The sequence below is a fragment of the Patagioenas fasciata genome, chromosome 23 (assembly GCF_037038585.1).
Source record: "Patagioenas fasciata isolate bPatFas1 chromosome 23, bPatFas1.hap1, whole genome shotgun sequence".
NCBI classification, from domain to species: Eukaryota; Metazoa; Chordata; class Aves; order Columbiformes; family Columbidae; genus Patagioenas; species Patagioenas fasciata.
The window spans coordinates 4,197,366-4,216,133 of NC_092542.1; the positions used below are offsets into that span (position 1 = coordinate 4,197,366).

At 45.3% G+C, this 18,768-nt stretch overlaps 2 protein-coding genes across 2 annotated transcripts; both read right to left on the reverse strand.

Moving 5' to 3' along the window:
* Nucleotides 1-4,566: 4,566 nt before the first annotated feature.
* On the reverse strand, nucleotides 4,567-11,622 carry LOC136111123 (chymotrypsin-like elastase family member 2A). Its single transcript, XM_071798263.1, has 7 exons — nucleotides 8,956-11,622; nucleotides 8,377-8,474; nucleotides 7,277-7,405; nucleotides 6,391-6,527; nucleotides 5,541-5,686; nucleotides 5,249-5,401; nucleotides 4,567-4,733 (listed from the first exon to the last, which is right to left on the reverse strand). Exons 1-7 carry the CDS (start codon nucleotides 9,148-9,150, stop codon nucleotides 4,716-4,718), a joined length of 876 nt encoding a protein of 291 aa, XP_071654364.1. The 5' UTR covers nucleotides 9,151-11,622; the 3' UTR covers nucleotides 4,567-4,715.
* Nucleotides 11,623-12,458: 836 nt separating this feature from the next.
* On the reverse strand, nucleotides 12,459-17,503 carry KIAA2013 (KIAA2013 ortholog). The gene is made up of 2 exons (XM_065855042.2): nucleotides 16,387-17,503; nucleotides 12,459-15,653 (listed from the first exon to the last, which is right to left on the reverse strand). Exons 1-2 carry the CDS (start codon nucleotides 17,363-17,365, stop codon nucleotides 14,794-14,796), a joined length of 1,839 nt encoding a protein of 612 aa, XP_065711114.1. The 5' UTR covers nucleotides 17,366-17,503; the 3' UTR covers nucleotides 12,459-14,793.
* Between the last annotated feature and the right edge of the window lie 1,265 nt (nucleotides 17,504-18,768).

Sequence of the window (18,768 nt, forward strand, 5' to 3'; positions counted from 1 at the left end):
AGAGGTATGTGGCACTAAGTGGCAAGCACCTAGCTTTTATTTCAAAAGCTGAGCAGAATAAAATATATCTCAGTGAAGGGGTTTCGTTAGAAGGAGATATGTTGTTGAATTAGTCAGGCCCAAAGGAATCTCAAGGCCACTTTGAGAAGCTGAGAACAGAATCTGCTGTGAGAAAGAGGGGCGTTTCTTCATTAACAGGGCCTCAGCATGGCGTGAGTCGTCGGACCTATCATCGGTGGGGCTCCAGCACGTGGACTGCCCATGATGTTCATTTAGTGAATCCATGCTTGGAGCGTGGATTCGTGATTAGAGATTAGTTGCATATATAAGGAGACATGTTTCTGTAATAAATGGCTTTTGCGTGATTCACATTGAATCGGAGTGCTGAGTCCTTTATTGTTCCAACAAATCTCAGCTGTGCACCACTTGCCAAGCTGCGGTGTAGTCCCTGTGCCTAGGGAGTCTTGGATTTCATGGCTTTTGGCCAGCTGGCCCGGTGTATTTGGTATTCACTAGGGAACAAAGTAAGAAAGATTTCAGCGGGTTCCAGGCTCCTTGCCTGTAGGTTCGTACTCACCTTGTAAACATCGTAAGACTCAATCCTGCTGTCAAAACAGACGTACAGATTGTTGAGCATCTCAACGACTTGCAAGGGAGTGCAGGAGGCAGCAATGCTTGTGAAGCCTACGATGTCCGAGAAAAAGATTGTCACCTGTCACAGGAGAGGGAAAGCGTCAAGGTGAGGTCTCAGGCAACAGCGGCAGAGCCTTTGAAGAGTTTGGGGATTTGTGACATCCTGAGCAGAACAGCCTAAGGCACAGGCTGCACACAGAACCACTGTTGCAGAACTGAATAGATAGAATCCTAAATTAACAAGCTCTGGCTGTGAATTGTTCTGTTAGTTTGACAGATAAAATGATGCTGATCTCCAAAGTTTATAATCTGCATTTCTCTGAATAGACGAGAGACTGAAAATCAAATGCTTTGCATCTTGTGAGCAGTGATCAAGCAATTTCTCAAAGAAGTAGATCCTGATTTTTCTTCTGAGGCGATTTAAACTGTAGTAAAGATCAAAACCAGGTATCTGAACAAACTACAAAATAAAAACTCAGCTGCTATATCTGCTCTTGTTGAATGGGGAAATATTAATTGGATTTTGTTTCTCCTAAAGTGATGTTCATCTTTGTTATAATCAAGTAATTTACAGATAAATTCAGTTTAAAAACCCCAGATTTATAGAAGAAAGAACAACAGAAGCCATAATAACTGAATTGAGGAAGGGAAATGAGTGCTATAGCTGTTGGCAAAGATTTCAGTGTTTCTTCTCTGTCCTGCCTGAAGTTTGTCAGTGTTTAAATTGAAATTGTTCTTTTATTCATCCTTGCTAATAGCAATTAATCACTCCCTGTCTTGGTTCAGTTACTTTTGATGTCATGACAGTTGTGAATTATACTTAATTATGCAATTACAGGTTGCTGTTTCGATAATAACACCTACAAATTAAATGCAAATATGTATTATTGTGTTCCACAGCTAAAACCGAGTGTCCAGAATTGCAATTACTGTAATATGAGGATTTTGGCTGTGGCTTGTGCAGCACAGCTGCTAAATTCAGCATTGCCAGTGGCGTGTGAGGCAGAGCTGCAAATAAACAGGTGCCTGGCCCAACCCTGCCCTTGTTTTTATGTTGACAGGTTTTGGTACAGTGACACACTTGAGGCTACGAGATCATCCGTCCCCATCATCCTTCTCTAAGTCCCGTGCCCTCCTTTCAGGTATATTTATGGAATCTTACTGACAAGTACAGACTTGTGGTGGGGTTTTTTTGTGGTTCTTCCCGTTTTACAAGGAGGAAACTCGGTCTTGCTCTTATGTGCTCATGATCTAATGATGCTGGCTGGCTCTCAGCAGCAGGCTCATAAACGCAAAGAAGAAAACGTGCTAATATAGGATCTTTGACATCTAAGGCTGCACTTCTGGAAATTTCAACTCTTCTTCCTTCCCCATCAGCCCGAGTGCTTGCTCAGCTCTTTCCAAAACCCATAATGAATATATGGATTTCCATCCACACTGAACTATGGGCACAAAACCAAGTTCTTCAAAATGGTGGCAAGGTAGGTGCTTTTTTAGGCAAATACGTTTCTCTCCTTGGTGACAGCATGCTTTCCATTTGCTAACCTGATCGTAGTTTTCTGCCTCGACTTTTTGGTGTTTCCTGAGCTGCTTGGCCACAGATTTTGGCAACATCTGATGTAAGAGGTCCTCAGCCAGCCGCCTCTCTCTTTTCAAGTCCTCTGTCTTTTCCTTGAGGTTCCTGGCATAATTGTGTATCCAATCTGTCATTTGCTTGAAGGACATGAGGATTATGGGGTAAATGAGGCAGGCTACCACTAACAGACTGATCTTAAGGCTCAGTGTGAACAGGATTTCATTAGATTTCGTGGCCAGCTTTTCCTGTCCCCTCTGCAGTAGGCAACTCTGTGCACAATGCAGTCCCTTTGCCAAGGCTTCAGTGGACACAAACTCATCTGAGCCCAGGGATGGGATGAAAAAAGAGATTCCTTCGTAGTGGGTGAACTGACGTGATAGGTTGACATTATCCATCCAGCATTTGCGGACATTCTCTGATGAGAGGACAGCATAGTTCAGAATGGCAAAAAATGGGTGCAGTGTTGTTTGAAAGCTCGGAGATGCTGGCATTAAATGAGCTTTAAGCGTGGCTTCTCTTATTTGAAGGATGAGTTTAAAAGCTACGATGTCTGCCCAGTCAGGGTTGTATCTCATAGCTCTGAGGTCTTCCTGGAGACTGAAACGCTCCAGCGGTTCAGAGATGGCTCTGGACAGCACCTGGCTGGCTTCAGCATCCCCTGTGGTGTTTAATTTTTGTCTCATGTCAGTGATGTAAAATCTACAAACGGAGATTTTCTCCTTCTTGCATTGGCAATTCTCGCAATACGGTTCCGCTTCACTCGCTTTGCACAGGGTGTTTAAATTCCCCAGTAGCCGAGCATGAAACGATGTGTTCGTCTCACTGTGCCGTTCCTCCTGCAGGACGAACAGGCGAACAGCCCACAGCTTGTCACAGGACACAAGTTCCTCCAGGGCTTTCCCTGTGGTTCTCCATGTTTCCAGGCTGTTGCTCAAATCAAAAGAAACGGCTCCGAGGAGGCTGCAGAGGGAGACGACGCATGCTGTCAAAATCCTTCCAACTGGTTTTGTACTGCCAGCGTTGGAGGAGGGAGGACATCTGAAACAAAACCAAAACCAACAACAGTGGGGGTATCTGATCCCTGGGGTGTTTCTTGCAGCTCCTAAGAACATAACTAGAGTTAGTAGTGATATTTAACGATTCTCATGCATTCTGAAACAAAGTACAGGGATCATGCTGTAGCTGAATGTTATCGAAAGACATATTTTATTATATTTTGTTCCACCTGACATTTTGTTTTAAAATAAAAGATGCAGTAAAGGAACTGTTTCCTTGACACACTCAGAGCTGCAAAAGCACATGAATGAAATAACAGTTCTTCTGTGAATATTAAGACTGCTAAAATAATTTGCTGTAGTTTTTATTCTCTGTAGTACTTAAAGGAGCCCATGGAAAGATGGGTTTCTTATTTCAGCGGTGGCAAACTGGAACTGTTGAATTTTTTAAATCAAACTTTTAGAATTCGTTCTTAATAGGGATTTCCAGGTGATGAATCATTAGTGTTTAATATGTTCAAATGCACAATCAAAAGGCAGCAATTGCAAAATGTCTGACTGAAAGGAACCGCAAACCTAGACAAATTTATCTCTGAACCCAGGTGCATTTTGCTTCTCAGAATGAACTTCCAATCTTTTCCTTACTCTGTCTACTCCTTACCTTTGAGTCGCTTGTCCTCGGTTTTTAATCATTCATTTTGCTTTTGAATCCACCAAAATATGTGCCAGGAGGGAGAAGAAAAATGCAACAAAAATCCACCTTGCTTTTATACTATCTACCTTTTATTACAATGAAAGAAATATAAAGAGGAGCTTTAATTTAGTACCAGGCTAAATAGTGGTGATTCTGCTTGTGCTTTGGAAAAAGAATCTTGGTTTGTGTCTGTGTCAGCCAACAGTGACAGTCCAGAGATCTTCACCTGGCGTCTGAGTGACTTACAAACGGGATCTGAAGGACGCTGCCAGCACTCACCGCTGATCTCACCCTTCTGCTCCTCCAAAATCTCTCTGTAAAAGTGTTTTGCAGCACTGGCACACTCACCTGCCCGGACCTGCCCGCACCCGCGCTGCCTTCCCCTTGGGCATCGCCCCGCTTGCTCCGGTGAGTCCCGCTCGCAGCCTCGGGTCCCGCCAGCTGCCTGCAGCCCTGCGGTCTCACCCCGACCCCCCGAGTTGTCCCTGTGGCTCTAACTCTTCCTCCTGCCTCCTTTTCACAGCAGGTTCGCATCTCCCCCGGGGTGATGGCAGCAACCTCCAGCCCCAGGCTGGGAACGGCTCTGGCATTGTCACTAAATACAGGCTCTGGTCCTGATGGTGACCAGGAAGAAGTGACACGGACACGTGTTTTTCTTTCATGTTGCGAAAAATAGTGTTTATTGTAGGATGGTTATGTATAAAGCTTGTGTTGATAAAAGCATAATTCTCCATCTCTTTGTGATCAAAAGTGTCATGATTATGACTTCATTCAAGCTGTTTTCCCTCTTGGCATCTCTCATCTCGTTCTCTTTGTATTAGTAGTTTGCCATAACCTGCAAAAATGTAAAACAAATGAAAAATCAGATTATGAGAGCCAGGAACTTGTGAACAGTATATGTAGCATCCAAAATGCAGGATTTAAATAAGGGAAATAAAATTTTTGCTTCTCAGTCACTTTTTAGACTAAAGCTTATATTCAACTAAAAAAGAATTGATGCCCAGACTTGAGCAGTGTGTGCTGCCTGCTAGGATGCAATTGCAACTACCAGCTTTATTGATGAGTACAAATTTGAGTAACCATTTCTGAAGTCATACCAGTAAAATCTTTATGACTATAAATGTAGCCCTAGTATAAAGTGAGAATGCACTCCTAAACATCGAGACTTATTTAAAAGTGAAAATAATTTGGATAACTGAGAATAGGATACTTTATTTTTGCCGCAGAGACTGCTTTTGCACTGGGAAGGGCTTGTCTACAGGGGTCACTTGGATGTAAAGTAGCATTTGAATCAGAAGTGCTACAGCTCCAAGTGTCTGTATTCTCTTGCAGCAACACCGAGAATCTTACCTTCTGGATCCAGCTATCGAAAGCAGAGACCCGAGTGAAGACAGACGGCTTGCGGTAATAGTTGCAGCCAAGACTAGAGCCAAAGCTGACGATACCGTGCACTTCCCACTTGCCATCAGCATTTTGGCAGCTCAGTGGGCCACCAGAGTCCCCCTGGGAGGAAGGGGGAACACCGTTAATGCCAGTCATAGTGTGAGTAGCTCTTCTTTATTGTGTATTTTTAAGTTTTCCTTCCCATCAGGCCTGTTTGTGTCTGAAACCAAGCCCTACAAGCAGTGTTCTCTGGGCTTACATTACAGCTGGAGGTGATTCCGTCCCCGCCGGCACAAACCATGGTGGTTTTTACTGAGCTTCCCCACCAGCTGGACTTGGAACAAGTTGCATAGCTCACTACCCGCAAAAGAGCTTGCTGCAGGTCATCGGGGAGAGGTCCGTTTGCTGGGAGGGAAGAGAAACAGAGGAGTCATGGTACCAGCTGGCACTGAAGAAAGAACAAAACTGCGTTGTTAAGTTTCTCCCAGGATCCGGGTACTATCCCTCCAGGTAAGTAACTCCACAGGGGCTGTATTAAAGGAGAGGCTGTATTAAAGGAGAGGCTGTATAATCCACTCCTTAGCTCCATCCTTTTATCTATATATATTTTTAAAAAGGCTTTAACTTACTAATAATTTGCATTCCGTTAAAAAATGTCTCATTGTTAGAGAAATAAAGGGCTGCTCTTTGTTCAGGAGTTTGGAATTTACTTATCGCTGCAGGAATCGCCTCTTGAGGCAAGCTGACGTTTCTGCTGGAGCCTCTCAGATTTTCTTCACTTTCCATCTCTTCCCTTATATGTCTTTTCAGTTATTCACTGCGATATGTTCAGATTAGTAAATTCACCAGTGTGCACCCCGCTAACATTTGTGTTACAATAGCTTCTAAAAGCTTAGTACAGGGCCCTCTAGTGTGTTATTAGCCCCATTACAAGAAAAATAAGTGAAAGGCGTGGAGAAATCATTGTGTGAGTGAAGTGGGGCCTGATAAACTACCCCACTACTGTGAGGTTGAGGGGGTCTGAGCACCATCAACAGCCTTTTCCCAATCGGTCCCAAAGGTGAAGGCAGTACTGGCAGATTTTGTTCCACAAACATCCAGGCACTTACTCTGCAGGCGTCCCCAGCCCGTCACGTAGCAGGCGGTGTCGGCGGACAGGACGCTCTCTGCCGGGGGCAGGCAGGCCAGCTGGATTTGGTTGCTCAAGGTGACGTGTTGAGGGAGTTTGATCAAGGCAATGTCGTTCCTGTGGCCATGTGCACACATTTGGGAGCGGGGAAGAGAAAGCGAAGGGGCAAAGAGATTAGCAAAAGGATGAATGCACAGCAGCACGAATGCTTAGCACTTGGCCTATTCAAAAGAGATGCAAGGGAGCAAGGAGGCCGGTGCATAAGCACTAAAGATTCCTCCAGCCACAAAGCAATGTGGAAATCCATGGACTGGAAGACTGATCCCTGCAGAACTGTCCACTTTCGTGCTGGCAGCTTTTTGGAAATTGTCTCTTATAGGTTCTTTTCACCAAAACCAAACACGTGAGGGCTAACTTCAAGGTTCTGGAAACAGAGTGGATTTCTTTGATAATGCCCTTAGTTTGCTGAAGGACCTGGGAGTCCTTCAGCAACAAAGGTATTGATACCATTGATCAATAATACTCTGTATTTATGCTATTTTTAGGAGAGCTTCAAAGAGTGTTGTATAGGTTAATTAATTCCCTTCCACTGTATGCAAGAAATAATTCCATAGAACAGCTTCGCACCTGAGCATGAACATGCAAAATGGCATCTGAAAGCACAATCAATAAGCAATTCATATTGAAAACTCTTATCTTCTTTTGAGGGGGAAAGGTACAAACTGGAGACTCATCTCTCGTCTATGAGAGAACATTTAGAAGTACCACTCTAAGCTGTAACAGGTGGCTCTAAACATTTATGCATTCAGGCAGTTTGATTTTTGCCCTGCATCTAATAACTGAAAAAATACTTGCCACCAACTTACCCTTTTGAAACATCACTTGAATCCCAGTTCGCATTGACAACGAATTTTTGTGGACTAAGTGCAACTGATCCTGCTTCGCTAGCTGCCAGGTTGTATTTTCCAAGATATACTCGATATGTCCTAGAAGAACTGGGCAAGAAAAGGACCAACAGTCAGTTACGCAGCTGCTGGCTTGCTGCTTGGGCATCTGCCTCTTTGCCACCGGTGATTTTCAGTAAGAATATCTTTAAGATTGTAATATTGCATCACATGCATGATTTCTTGGGAGATGAGCCAATATCTGATGGATTTGCTAAGGACAAAGTGTTGTGTGCAAGGCTGAACAGTCATTTCAGCTCCAGGCTGTCCTGTCAGCTCCTGCTTAAGGCTTCATTAGCAAACTCAAGATGCCTCCAATCTTTGCAGGATTCAGCTCTTATTCTTCAGCTTAGACTGCTTTTTGACAGCAATAAACAGCTTCACTGATAAACAGCTGTGTGATAAATATAATATGTAGGATATATAATAATAACATGCAGCCAATCCTTATTTCTTATGATGATATTTTCTACAACTTGATGTTACAATAACCAAGAACTGTATGTACATATTCAAGGACATATGCTACCAAACCAAAATGGGGTTATCTTTGTGGAAACGGTTTTGATGATGAAAGGTCATAGCTGTACCTGATCATTTCTTTGTTATACTGCCCCATAACATGGAGGGCTTACTCAAAATGACTGACTGTGATTATTTCTTCAGGGAGTGGATCGATTAAGTAATCTGTGGGTCTCACTGCCACATATATTATGGAAACAGGCAATGCAGCTGAATTTGAATAGCAACTTGAAAATATAATTATGTTTGTAGTTATTTACAGAAAATGAGGAATGGATAATTCAGCTAATTGTATGAGGGTTTTTTTCCCCCTCTACTTTTATTTTAAGAAAATGAAACGGTGGCATTCTTCTTCTGACCTGTTAGTTATAATCTAAAGATACGATGTGAAACTCGGAGCTCTTAAATGGGAAAGGGAGAGCTGGCATTCATGTGGTTTGCTCCATCTACCTCTGGTCCTGCGCTGCCTCCCGCGCGCAGCCTTTGGCTCTGTGGTTTACCTGATGCAGTGCGCAGCTGTCAGCACCCAGTTGGTTGCGATGAGGGTTCCTCCACAGGTGTGATGCCACTGGCCACTGGAATAGTATTGAAGGGAGACCTGCAATCAACAAGTCAAGTAAGGCTCAGATTTTTTGCTTAGAGATTTTTTTTCATTGCTGCACTTCCTGCACCCAGAACGCAACTTGCTGCTGGCTTTTTAGGCATTTAAGCAACAGGTTTCCAACTCCTAGCCCAAATAGAACACTTAATTTGCTTCAGAAATGTATTTTTAAACTCCATGTACAACTATGCTCCAGTAGGCATTGTATGCTTCGCTGAATTTCAATCTTGCTTAAACACGGGATGGTGCCCAAGACTACTGAAAGCACAGGAGAGCCTGCAAAAGCGCCAAGAGGTGGCACATTCAGAGCTTTCTTAAAAACATTGGACACTTTGGCATTGGTCACAATGTGCTATTCACATCCTAAGATATGACAGGCAAGATGCATCAAATGAAGATAAGACCTGGTTTTGTTCAGCCCTGTTGCGTGAGGGTAGCACAACCCAAATTGTTCCAGGGAAAGCACAACGTGACCAACCTGCCAGGGCCAGCTGAAAGGTCTTGCGTCCTCTCCTCCAACAACCCTGGACACAAGGGGTGGGTAGGCAGGAACCCCGCAGCCAAAGGCTGGAAAACAGGAAAATAGGATGTGGGGTTTAGAAGTAGGAGGTTTAGAAAAATGGCTGTAAGAGAGGGTTGGTTTTTTTAAATATAGACAGTTTGTACAGAACATTGCAATGTCCAACTATAGGCTGTGATTCACAAGCGAAGACGCAGCCATCAGGCAAAACCGACCAATGTTACATAAAGCCTGTTTGAACGGTTTCATTTTTCTGACAGATAATGAAATCAAGTTGGCTTAACCAAATTCTCCTGTGTCAACTGAGATGCAGCTTTTAGCCAGTACAACAATTTGATGTGGATTAACTATCTCAGTGTATTCAGGCCAAGTAAAATAACTTAGAATTTGCTAAAGGCTGCGAGCAGGCGTGCTAATCGAGCCCCTCTACTAAGAACAAAATAGCACAGCACATAGTTATTGTTCTGAGAGAACTTTTTCATTAACTGCCCATGCTCTATCTCTCACTGCTTTGTTACAGAATGTCTAATTGCCCTAAAAAAAAGGTTGCTGTTAGGTTTTAATTCATTTGCCCTTTAAAGCTAATGCTGAAATTGGGTACGTACCTGCAGCGGCCAGACTCAGCACAGCAAAGAGGACTCCAAGCATGGTGCCGGTTACCTGTATGCTGCAGGCTCTGGTTTTGCAAGCCATTTTATACAATATTGTTTATCTCTGGGATACGAGTTAACATGCAGTGCTATTCTGATATCAGCGTTATTCTGATAGCATTCTGGAAAAGTTGTATAACTGTGGGATAATTTTTTATATGCACAAGTGCTTAAAAAAAACCCAGTTTAGATGGACCTTGGACCCAGACTGTATTAATAACCTGGTTACAAAAAGTTCCAAATGAGTTGGATATCATCTGTAGCAGCTGTTTGCTTTTCCGTTGTCTTGAAATTCACCACAAAGGTGTTTTCGGAAGGAAAGCGTTAGGTGAATTATTCTAATACTTGATGGTCTGTCAGCAGTGACAGCATCTGATATATTCAGACAGTGACAGATCCAGATGTGTCAGCGGGGCTGAATTAGATGATCTCTCAAGGCCCTCTTCCAACCTTAATTACTCTCTGATTCTACGATTACTTGAAATTCTATCTCATTCTGGTTGGTTTTGTGACTGATGGCAGCTGCCACTTTGTACTGATTGAAAACCTGGATCTTCTTTTCTAGCTCAAGTTGCATGTGTTCTAGTGTGCCATACTTCTTCAATAAACTGTAAGCACTTTGAAGTGGAAGATGTTTCAAGCGATACGGAGAACCAGCTGTTCATGATGGAAGAGAAACACTGTTGAGCCAGACTTCATTTATTTCCTATTTACCTTTAATTGTTAGATCAGTAGCACATCCCTGGAAGAGAATAGGGTTCCTGTAGCATTGCAAATGAGTATTTTTACACCCCAAAACAGCACGCTGACCCGCGGTATCATGCAGGGTGGGCCTCTTAATGAAAAAGGGTAAACTATTTTCACCAACAGGTCAAATCAGGCAAGAGCAGGCATTTCGACCACGACAGAGCTGCTGCCCCAAAGGAAGTGTCCTAATTCATTACTGGACGTTTGAGATCCATGACTTGATATCAACATTTTGTGCCTTTTCCTTCCTTTTTTATTTATACCACGGGAATTTTCCATCCTTGGGCGTTTCAATCTGCCTGCCCTTCACCTGAAAAACTGTTACTGGTTATTCAAACAACAAACATCGCTATCCCATAAACCAGGTCACACACAGGGAGCAAACTTATTTGAATGGAAACAAATATCATAGTGCCAGTTCCATAACCAGAGTTGCATTGTACATACAGACCAAATTAGAGGTTTCGTAAAAGCTGAAATAAATCTATTGTTTAATGTCAGTCTTAACAAGCAGCAAAATCCCTGTTTTTCAGAGCTTCCATTCGGCAGTAGGTACTGATTTGGGTGGAAGATGCCTGGAGCACACATGTGGAAAGCAGAAAAATATGCTTTGCTGTTTTGTCTGCTTCTCAAGAATGTATTATCCTACCAAACAATGGCACTTGAGAAAGCTGCGTTCTGAATTTCAAATGGAATCAACCCAACTCTGCTCTGGCATCTTGTATTTATTATCTGGCAAAAGCGTAAATCAGGATTAACCGGGCACAGAACTGAGATTCTAAAATTTTTTTTTCATTAATAGTTCGCTCTCTTCTTAACGGCTCAATTTACAAGCTCAACAACATACTATGCTTTTCAGTTTAACTTCCATACCACTGTCATTTCACTGAATACCAACCAAGTATAAATTCCAGATGCTCAGTTACTATTTCAACTTTCCTGTTTTATGGTTGTGCTTGTAAACATGGAACTTTCTTTAGTTTTTTAAGTGTTTCTGCAATCATTTCACAAATGACCTTCTGCTATCTTGCACACTGTAAACAGAGAAACCCTATTCTTTCTTTTCCTCTTCTTTGCAAAGAAATACTGAAACAGTTATTTTATTATATGGGGGGAAGGCTCGTAAGAATCATATTTTTAATGTAAAACATTCTCAAAGCTTTTCTTTTGTTTTTGTTCCACCTCTGCTTTATGTAACGATTGCTTATCCATCTTTTTCAGGTCTAATCTAAACAGGCTGACGTATCTTTCTGGGACTCAGTGGGCGTCACATTGTTGGCAGTTCTGCAAGTGAATATCAAAAGGCTCGGCCTCCAGTTGCTACCATGGTGGCTTGGAAACAGCTCCCTAGAAGCTCTTATCATCTTCATGCCAGATGTTTCACAGAACCTGAGCAGCTCATGGACCTTCAGCAAGAAAGAGCAGGAACTTCTGGTATGTTCTGTTGAAGTGCAATAGCCAGTATTTCTTTACACAATGTATGTAGTGTACAATTTATAATGTACTCCATTGCTTCACAGTCTTTAGCTTGTTGCCTTGTAGGATAGTAACTACGCTAGACCAATTAGTAAGCAGAATGGTCTGCAGACAAATAACAGACACTGCAATCTACTTTTCTGAGGGGTGTTTTTAATCTGAAACTAGACAGTAACTCAAAGTTAAATCCTGCCCTGGCTTTTCACTGGGAGCATCAAATCTGCCAGATTCATTATTTGCTGGCCATTAAATTTGCCACTTGATTGTTCCCTGGGTTCATTTCTGAGTTCCTAAAACTGAAGCGTGGCCCACATTGCCTCAAGATACAACAAGGCCACACAGAGACAGGGAAATGGAGATTAGCACCACCCTGTGTGTTTCAGTCTCTTACGGTGCCTTCCAAATTGCCTGTTCCCAGTTTAGACCCATTTATGTATTATTTTCCACGCTGTATTTCCTTTTAATCCCAGCACTTTTGCAGTCACTACTCGCCACAGATGTAACATAAGGCTCTGCTTGTTTTTACTGGGAGGGGAGCAAGGTGAGGAGAGAACACAGACCAAAAAAAAACCAACCATACTTTGGTGATCAGATTAGACTGAAAGATATTTATTTAGAAACAACAGCTTTGGTATTTTAAAACCAAACAATCTTTAAATCACTAGAAAGTGGGATGTCTCCCCCCATAGCCAAAACAAATCAATGCACGAAGTTTCAATATGCTCAGAATAGGAAACCTGCAGATCAGCATTTCCAAGTGTAAATCCAGAAAACAATTTCACTAAGTTGGTTTTGCACTCTGCAATGATAAAGGCTGAAAAACCTGTTACCAGCACGTAGATATCTACAGTTCAATTGACTGACTTGTTACTGAAGTGGAAGCAAAATTAACATCCTCTCGTTCCCCTGAGCAATAAATTAAAAAAATGTATACCAGAAAGGAGGTTACACTAAAGGTTTCTAGTTAACTCCCTGAAGGGAACCATCATTCTTTATTTTCCTGTAAAATTTAAAAAAAAACAACAAATCAAAATATTGGTATATCTTCAAGTATTTTCACTAAATGGATTACTCTTAGGGAACTGAACAGCTTACAAGGAAAAAGAAACATCTGTTACACAAGCTTCTGGGATAAACTCTTGAAGAACCATACCTTCCAAGTCTCAGATTCCTCTCTTAACAAGGCACAAAAGGGTTGTTGCTTTCAAAAGGTCCTTGTTCTCAGCTGCAAAATTGTCAGATGTCTTGTGCAAATGGAAGCTGAAAGCAGGACTAAGTTCACTTGGACACGGGGATGTTCCTATTCAATTAATGAAGCAGGTCATTATTTCAATACCATTAATCTTGCTTCCTGCTACAAAGTTTCTGCTCCCTGTTTCTGGAATCAAATCCTGTATCATCTTCATTAACTAGGGCCAATTAAGAAGAGGCTGTTTGCTGTACACTGCAAGGTTTTTTTGCAGTGTCAAGAGGAGGAGCTGTTACATCAGCCCTGGTGTGCAGCTGTGAAACTTCTTGGCATGTCAGAGCACAGTGTCAGGGACAGTTACCTGCAGCAACAGGTAACGAGTCACTCTGTAAAAGGCGGAAGGCAAGACTTGTGGGTGGCAAAGGCAACCTGACAGCAGTGAGAAACGGACATAATTTTATAGTTTCAAGGACATGTTTCGGAACATGTTATCAGGGTGCAGCTGTATACAGAATAATTTAAATTACCTCCTGACCACTTCCTCCTTTTGCAGTACGGCTCTGATCACGATCATAGGCTTATAACTGCAGGTGTCTTTGATAGACGATCTATTCCACGTCTCCCTAGGTTAGTTTGTCTAGCCACAAGCACCTTCCACTCTTGTTCATTCAATGAATGGCAGGTATTCAGACCTGCCTGGGATCAGGCCTGATCTCCAGGACTCAACATTACAAAGCCAGTGAGCTGAGAGGGAAATTGCCAACTGACTTTAAACAAGTTCAGTCCAGTACCTTCTGAAAATTTTTCTATCATTTGGAAAACCACAGAAATCTAATGGTAGGACTTTTCCTCTGACAGCTCTATTTAACCATGCCTTTTCTATTTACTTTTTTTAAACACAAGCCACATTTAACTCTGTTCAACCCGAAGGAGGGATGCCTCTGAACAACATGGCCAGCTCACACAGCAAATCCGGTCTCATCATTCATTTCCACTCTGTATCAACACACAACCAGAAAGTACCACCACTAAGAGCAGAAATCACCATCTGTTGTCTATTCTGTGCTAAGTTTTTACTAGCACTAAGTTTTCTAAGGCAACTCAAAACAATTTCAAATCCCTTACACCGAAGTGAGATGCGGTGGAGCTTGAAGTCAGAACCTCCAACTCACATTAAAAAGCACTCAGTGCTTCTCTTAACACAGCTATGCATTTTGTCTGAATGGGAGAAACACTAACTCGGCACTTCCCCAAAATTATGGTAGTAAACGTGGTTTGATGGAGCACTGCATGGTGTCTATAAATCTGTGAACATTTACCAGTAGTCCCAACAAGTCAGCACCTTGACCTGAGAACACCAGTTTGCACTTGTGTGTTCTTCACACAGTCACACCAGGCAGACAAGTGTGCACGATTCCCACACAGTAGTAAAGACAAGTACAGCAGCTCTCTCACAAGCATCCCGGTCCTGCATGACGAGAAACATCATCTTGTCTGCCTTGATCTGCAGCCTTACAAATGTTTAAGGACAGATGATGGTTTTATCTTTTCTAATGTTCATGAGCCCTACCACTCCAATCCCTGCCCTAATCCTACTTCTTGCAAGAAGTCACAGCTCACTTGTTGCAAGAGAGACTGAAAAATCCTCACAGTTAAAGACAGAACCTCCCCAGGCACCGCAGACAGAAAATGAGATTGACTACACTCAGTGGACAGCAGCCAAATGCAGCAGCCTTAGACCTTACTCCTGAAGAGTGGCTTGGCTCCAGGACCACAATATTCATTGTAGATGAGTTTGAACAGAAACAAGTGAAACAACGTGATTAAGGAGGCCACACTGAACCAGAATAGGAAGGGTAAGCCTGGGTATTGCTTGGCCATGTGTTCCTCATGAGCCAGAATAGCTTTTAGATGGAGTGTGTGTCTCAGGTCCTGCAAGTGGATCAGATCGGTCGATATATAAAGCAGTGGGGTGATGGGTTGAGTCACCATGACTGGGAAAGTGTGACCTCGTGCCTCTGAGGTCAGCTCCACAGGCTCGTTCATACAGCCTGCCTCACACGCGTAGAGTTTAACTGGCTTGTCTTGGAACTTCACAGACACATGCAAGAAGGGCTTTCCTTCAGCATCCAGCAGAACAGCTAGGTTAATCAAGTCCTTATTGTAATGGATCCCACGTAAGGAATAGCTGTTATGAAGTACATCAGGGTCAGCCTGAAACTGAAGATGGTTTTCTGTGAACTGCAGACCCCCAAAACTCAGCACCATTCCCTGCATAAGTCCGTGGACTCCAGCTGCCACAAGGCCCTTGCATCCCCGTTTCTGGAGCGTTAGCTTCCACAGGTCTGAGAGCTGCAAGATCTGGGTGACACTGGTCAGCTTTGCCGGCCACAGGTTCTCTGCGTGCATGGTCGCGTGGCCACTGAAGCAGTGGTCAGCGTAGTTCAAACTGGCTTCCATTTTCTCTCTCTCCTCACCACTAATGAGCGGATTGAGCAGAGGAGCTGGCATGGTTGACAGCACATAGTAGAGGGTCATGTTAACAGTCTCACTGGATGGTGTATGCGCATCTGTGATCTTTCGCATTTCAACCCCTGTAATAAAAGAAAACAACCAAAAGTCAGAGGAACAGACATTAACCAGAAGAAAAAAGATCAAAAATGCATGTCATTGTTCAATACACAGGCTAATACAACATCTAAGAACGCTCTGCCTATGAAACATTGAAGTGAAATGCCTCCTTTTATTTTCTTAGATGCTCTCTCTACTACTTTGATTTTGAAAGCGAAGCTCCCACTAAAGGCAAAGCAAGTTTGATATACAGATGGAGCTGTCACTGTAACTCTGCAGGAATGATCTGTCAAAGGAACATCTATCTTTTTACTGTCTATAAAAAAGCAAGTCCTACATTACTTGGGCAGCTACTCTTTTATGCAAAGCCACTAAAATCTTCAGAAAAAGCATCCTTGTAGGACAGTCCTTAACTTCCATGAAGAAATCTGTCCTTCATGCTGTCACTAGAGGTCAACTCTATTTCCAACTTAGACTTGACATGCTGGGCAAATCAGTGAAGTTCCTGAAGACATGAAAGTTACGGTTAGAAATGTTCTTCTATCGTTTCCTTTATGCAGTAAGGAATACTCTGATTTTGTAGAGTACGCTGGGTTCCAAAGCGGGAACACTTTTATTATCCCACAAGGTGCCTTCCGGCCCTGAGAGAAACTTGTCATGAAAAGCAGAACCTCTGGAGACCTTAGAGCAACCAGGTCACTGAGCTTTCAGCTCTTGTCTAAAGCAACTTTGGAAGTTAATCATCACTTCCCTTACCTGAAATGAACAGGTCTGACCAGGTCTGTTGGTGCTCCTGGAAAAGATCTTCCACCCCCATCTGCATCACCTCCAGTATCTCTTTCTTGGCCGCCTCCCTCAGCTTGCTGAAGGTCTCCTCCAGCCTGGAGGCCTCGATGGGCTCGGAGGTGTACACCACGGAGAGCAGGGTCTCGTCGAAGTGGGATTTGGGTGCCACCTGCAGCCGGCTCACAAGTTTCTTGGCCGCCACCACCATGAGCACCACCTTGGTGCTCCCAGGCAACAGCAGGCGGCCGGAGGAGAGCAGGAACTGCCGCTCCCCTGCCTTCTCCAGGCTGGTGGCGAAGCGGCCGCCCAGCGAGGGTGCGGAAGCCGGGGCCGAGGCCTCGAAGGCGGCCACCCGCTCGGTGGGGTTGGCGATGAGGATGCGCTGCAGGTAGAGGTGCGGCCGGCTCCGGTGCGCGACCACCTCCTCCCGCAGCGTCACGCAGTCACCGCCGCCCGGCCCGGCCCCGCTCTGCACGCACCGCACCCGCCGCACGGCCCCGTCCCGCAGCGCCGCCAGCGCCGCCCGCGCCTCCCCGCGCCCGCCCAGCGCCCTCAGCCGCACCAGAGCCGGGTACTCGGTGGCCAGGGCCGGGCCGCCGCCGGATCCCGCCGCCGACACCCAGAGGCGACCGGCGGCCACGTCCAGCAGCAGGAACCCGTTCCCCGCCAGCGCCAGGCCCGGCCCCGGCTCCCCTTCGCCCGCCGCCTCCTCGGGCAGCGGCAGCGCATCGCCGCGCTCGGCCTGCGCCCGCCAGGCGCCCGTGGCCGCCTGCAGGCAGAGGGCGGCGGCCCCGCGGGGCTCGCTCCCCCGGCCCGTTCCCCGCCGCGCCCGCGCCGCCCCCAGGTACCAGTAGGCGACGAGCAGCAGCGCCAGCAGCAGCAGCAGCCGCCGCGCCCAGCTGCTGGAGAGCAGCCCCGGCAGCCCCTTCAGCCGCTGCTGCAGCCACATGGGCGGCGGCGGGGGCGGCGCGGGAGTCCCGGCCCGTCCCGCGGCTTCGGCGCTTCCCCGCGCCCGCTCCCCGGCCCCGATCCCGCCGCCCCGCAGCGACCCTTACGCCGCCATCGCTGCCGCCCGGAAGCACCGCGCCGTGCGGCGGCCCCGCCGCGCTTTGCGGCGCTTTGCGACAGACCCGGCGCACCGCCCTGTGAGGAGGCGCTTGGCGGGAAGCCGCGGGCCGCCCCGCCGCCCGGGAGATGGGACCCGGTCCGACCTGTCCCGGCCTTCGGCCCCCCCGGCTCGTGGTCGCCGCCGCCCCCGCCCGGCCGCCGGCAGAGGAACGGGCGGGACGGCCCGGGCGCCGCAGCCGCGTTGTCAGGCAGCACCTCCAGCCCATTCCAGCCCACGGCCGCGGTTCTGTCCGTGGCGGGAAAAATCTGGAGGCGTTTTCCATAATTCCAGTGGCAATTTGCTCCTGTTACCGCAGCAGAGTCTGGTGTGGGAAAGCAAATTATACTCCGTTAAACTTTATTCCACTGTGTAGTAAATAGAGGAAAAAAACTTGACGTGATTTACATGTGCGCATCAGACCACAGACAGCTCTGTAGTCCAGTTCAGCTCTGCAAGGAGAATAGCAAGCCGAACAGAAACAACGTGAGTGAAAATAAAGTGTGAAATTCCTGAGAAGGTAGAGCCAGTGAGCCAGCTTAGCAAAGGGGAAGCAGAGGAGACACTTTCTTAACTTATTCCCGCAAATTAGCTGTTAGCTTTGGGGCGGGCTGGAATCTGTAAAAATGGCGGGTGAGACCCTGTTCTTTGCGTGTTGCTGTGGTTTGAGGCTGCTTTAAAAACTGAGCTCTGATCCTTCCAGTTGTTAGGAAGCTGCTGCTGTGCTGGGAGCACGTGTTGCACGTACTCCTTGGAACATCTGCACTGGCAGCTGCCTCTGCTTACAAAGACAGGCAGCCCAGCCCACCCCAGCCAGAGCGCACAAAGCAGGACAAACATAGAAACAGGAAAAAAAATCTGCTTGCTGGGTTGGCATAGCTGCAAAACGCAAACAGAGCTGTCAAAGAGGGACCAGTCTGAGTAACAGCAGTGTAAACAATGATGCATTCATGATTTCTAGTGTGCAAAACCCCTTTCATTTTAAACTGAAGAGCTTTAACTTCATTAAAATGAGAAACTTGCAAAAACTCTAGATTGAATCACAGATCTCAGTCTGAGGTTTGAAGGTGAGGGGCTGAACACTTTTGCTTTGGTTCTGGTTTATGGTGTTGGGGCTGCTAAAGATTTATCAGGGCCTGCAAAGTACTGCAGAAATCCAAAGTGAAAGCCTGTTTTCTTCTTTGTTTTCTTTATTTACTGAAACTGGTGTCTTTGCAGAAGGAAGTTTCCTGAAATCGCCACCTTAG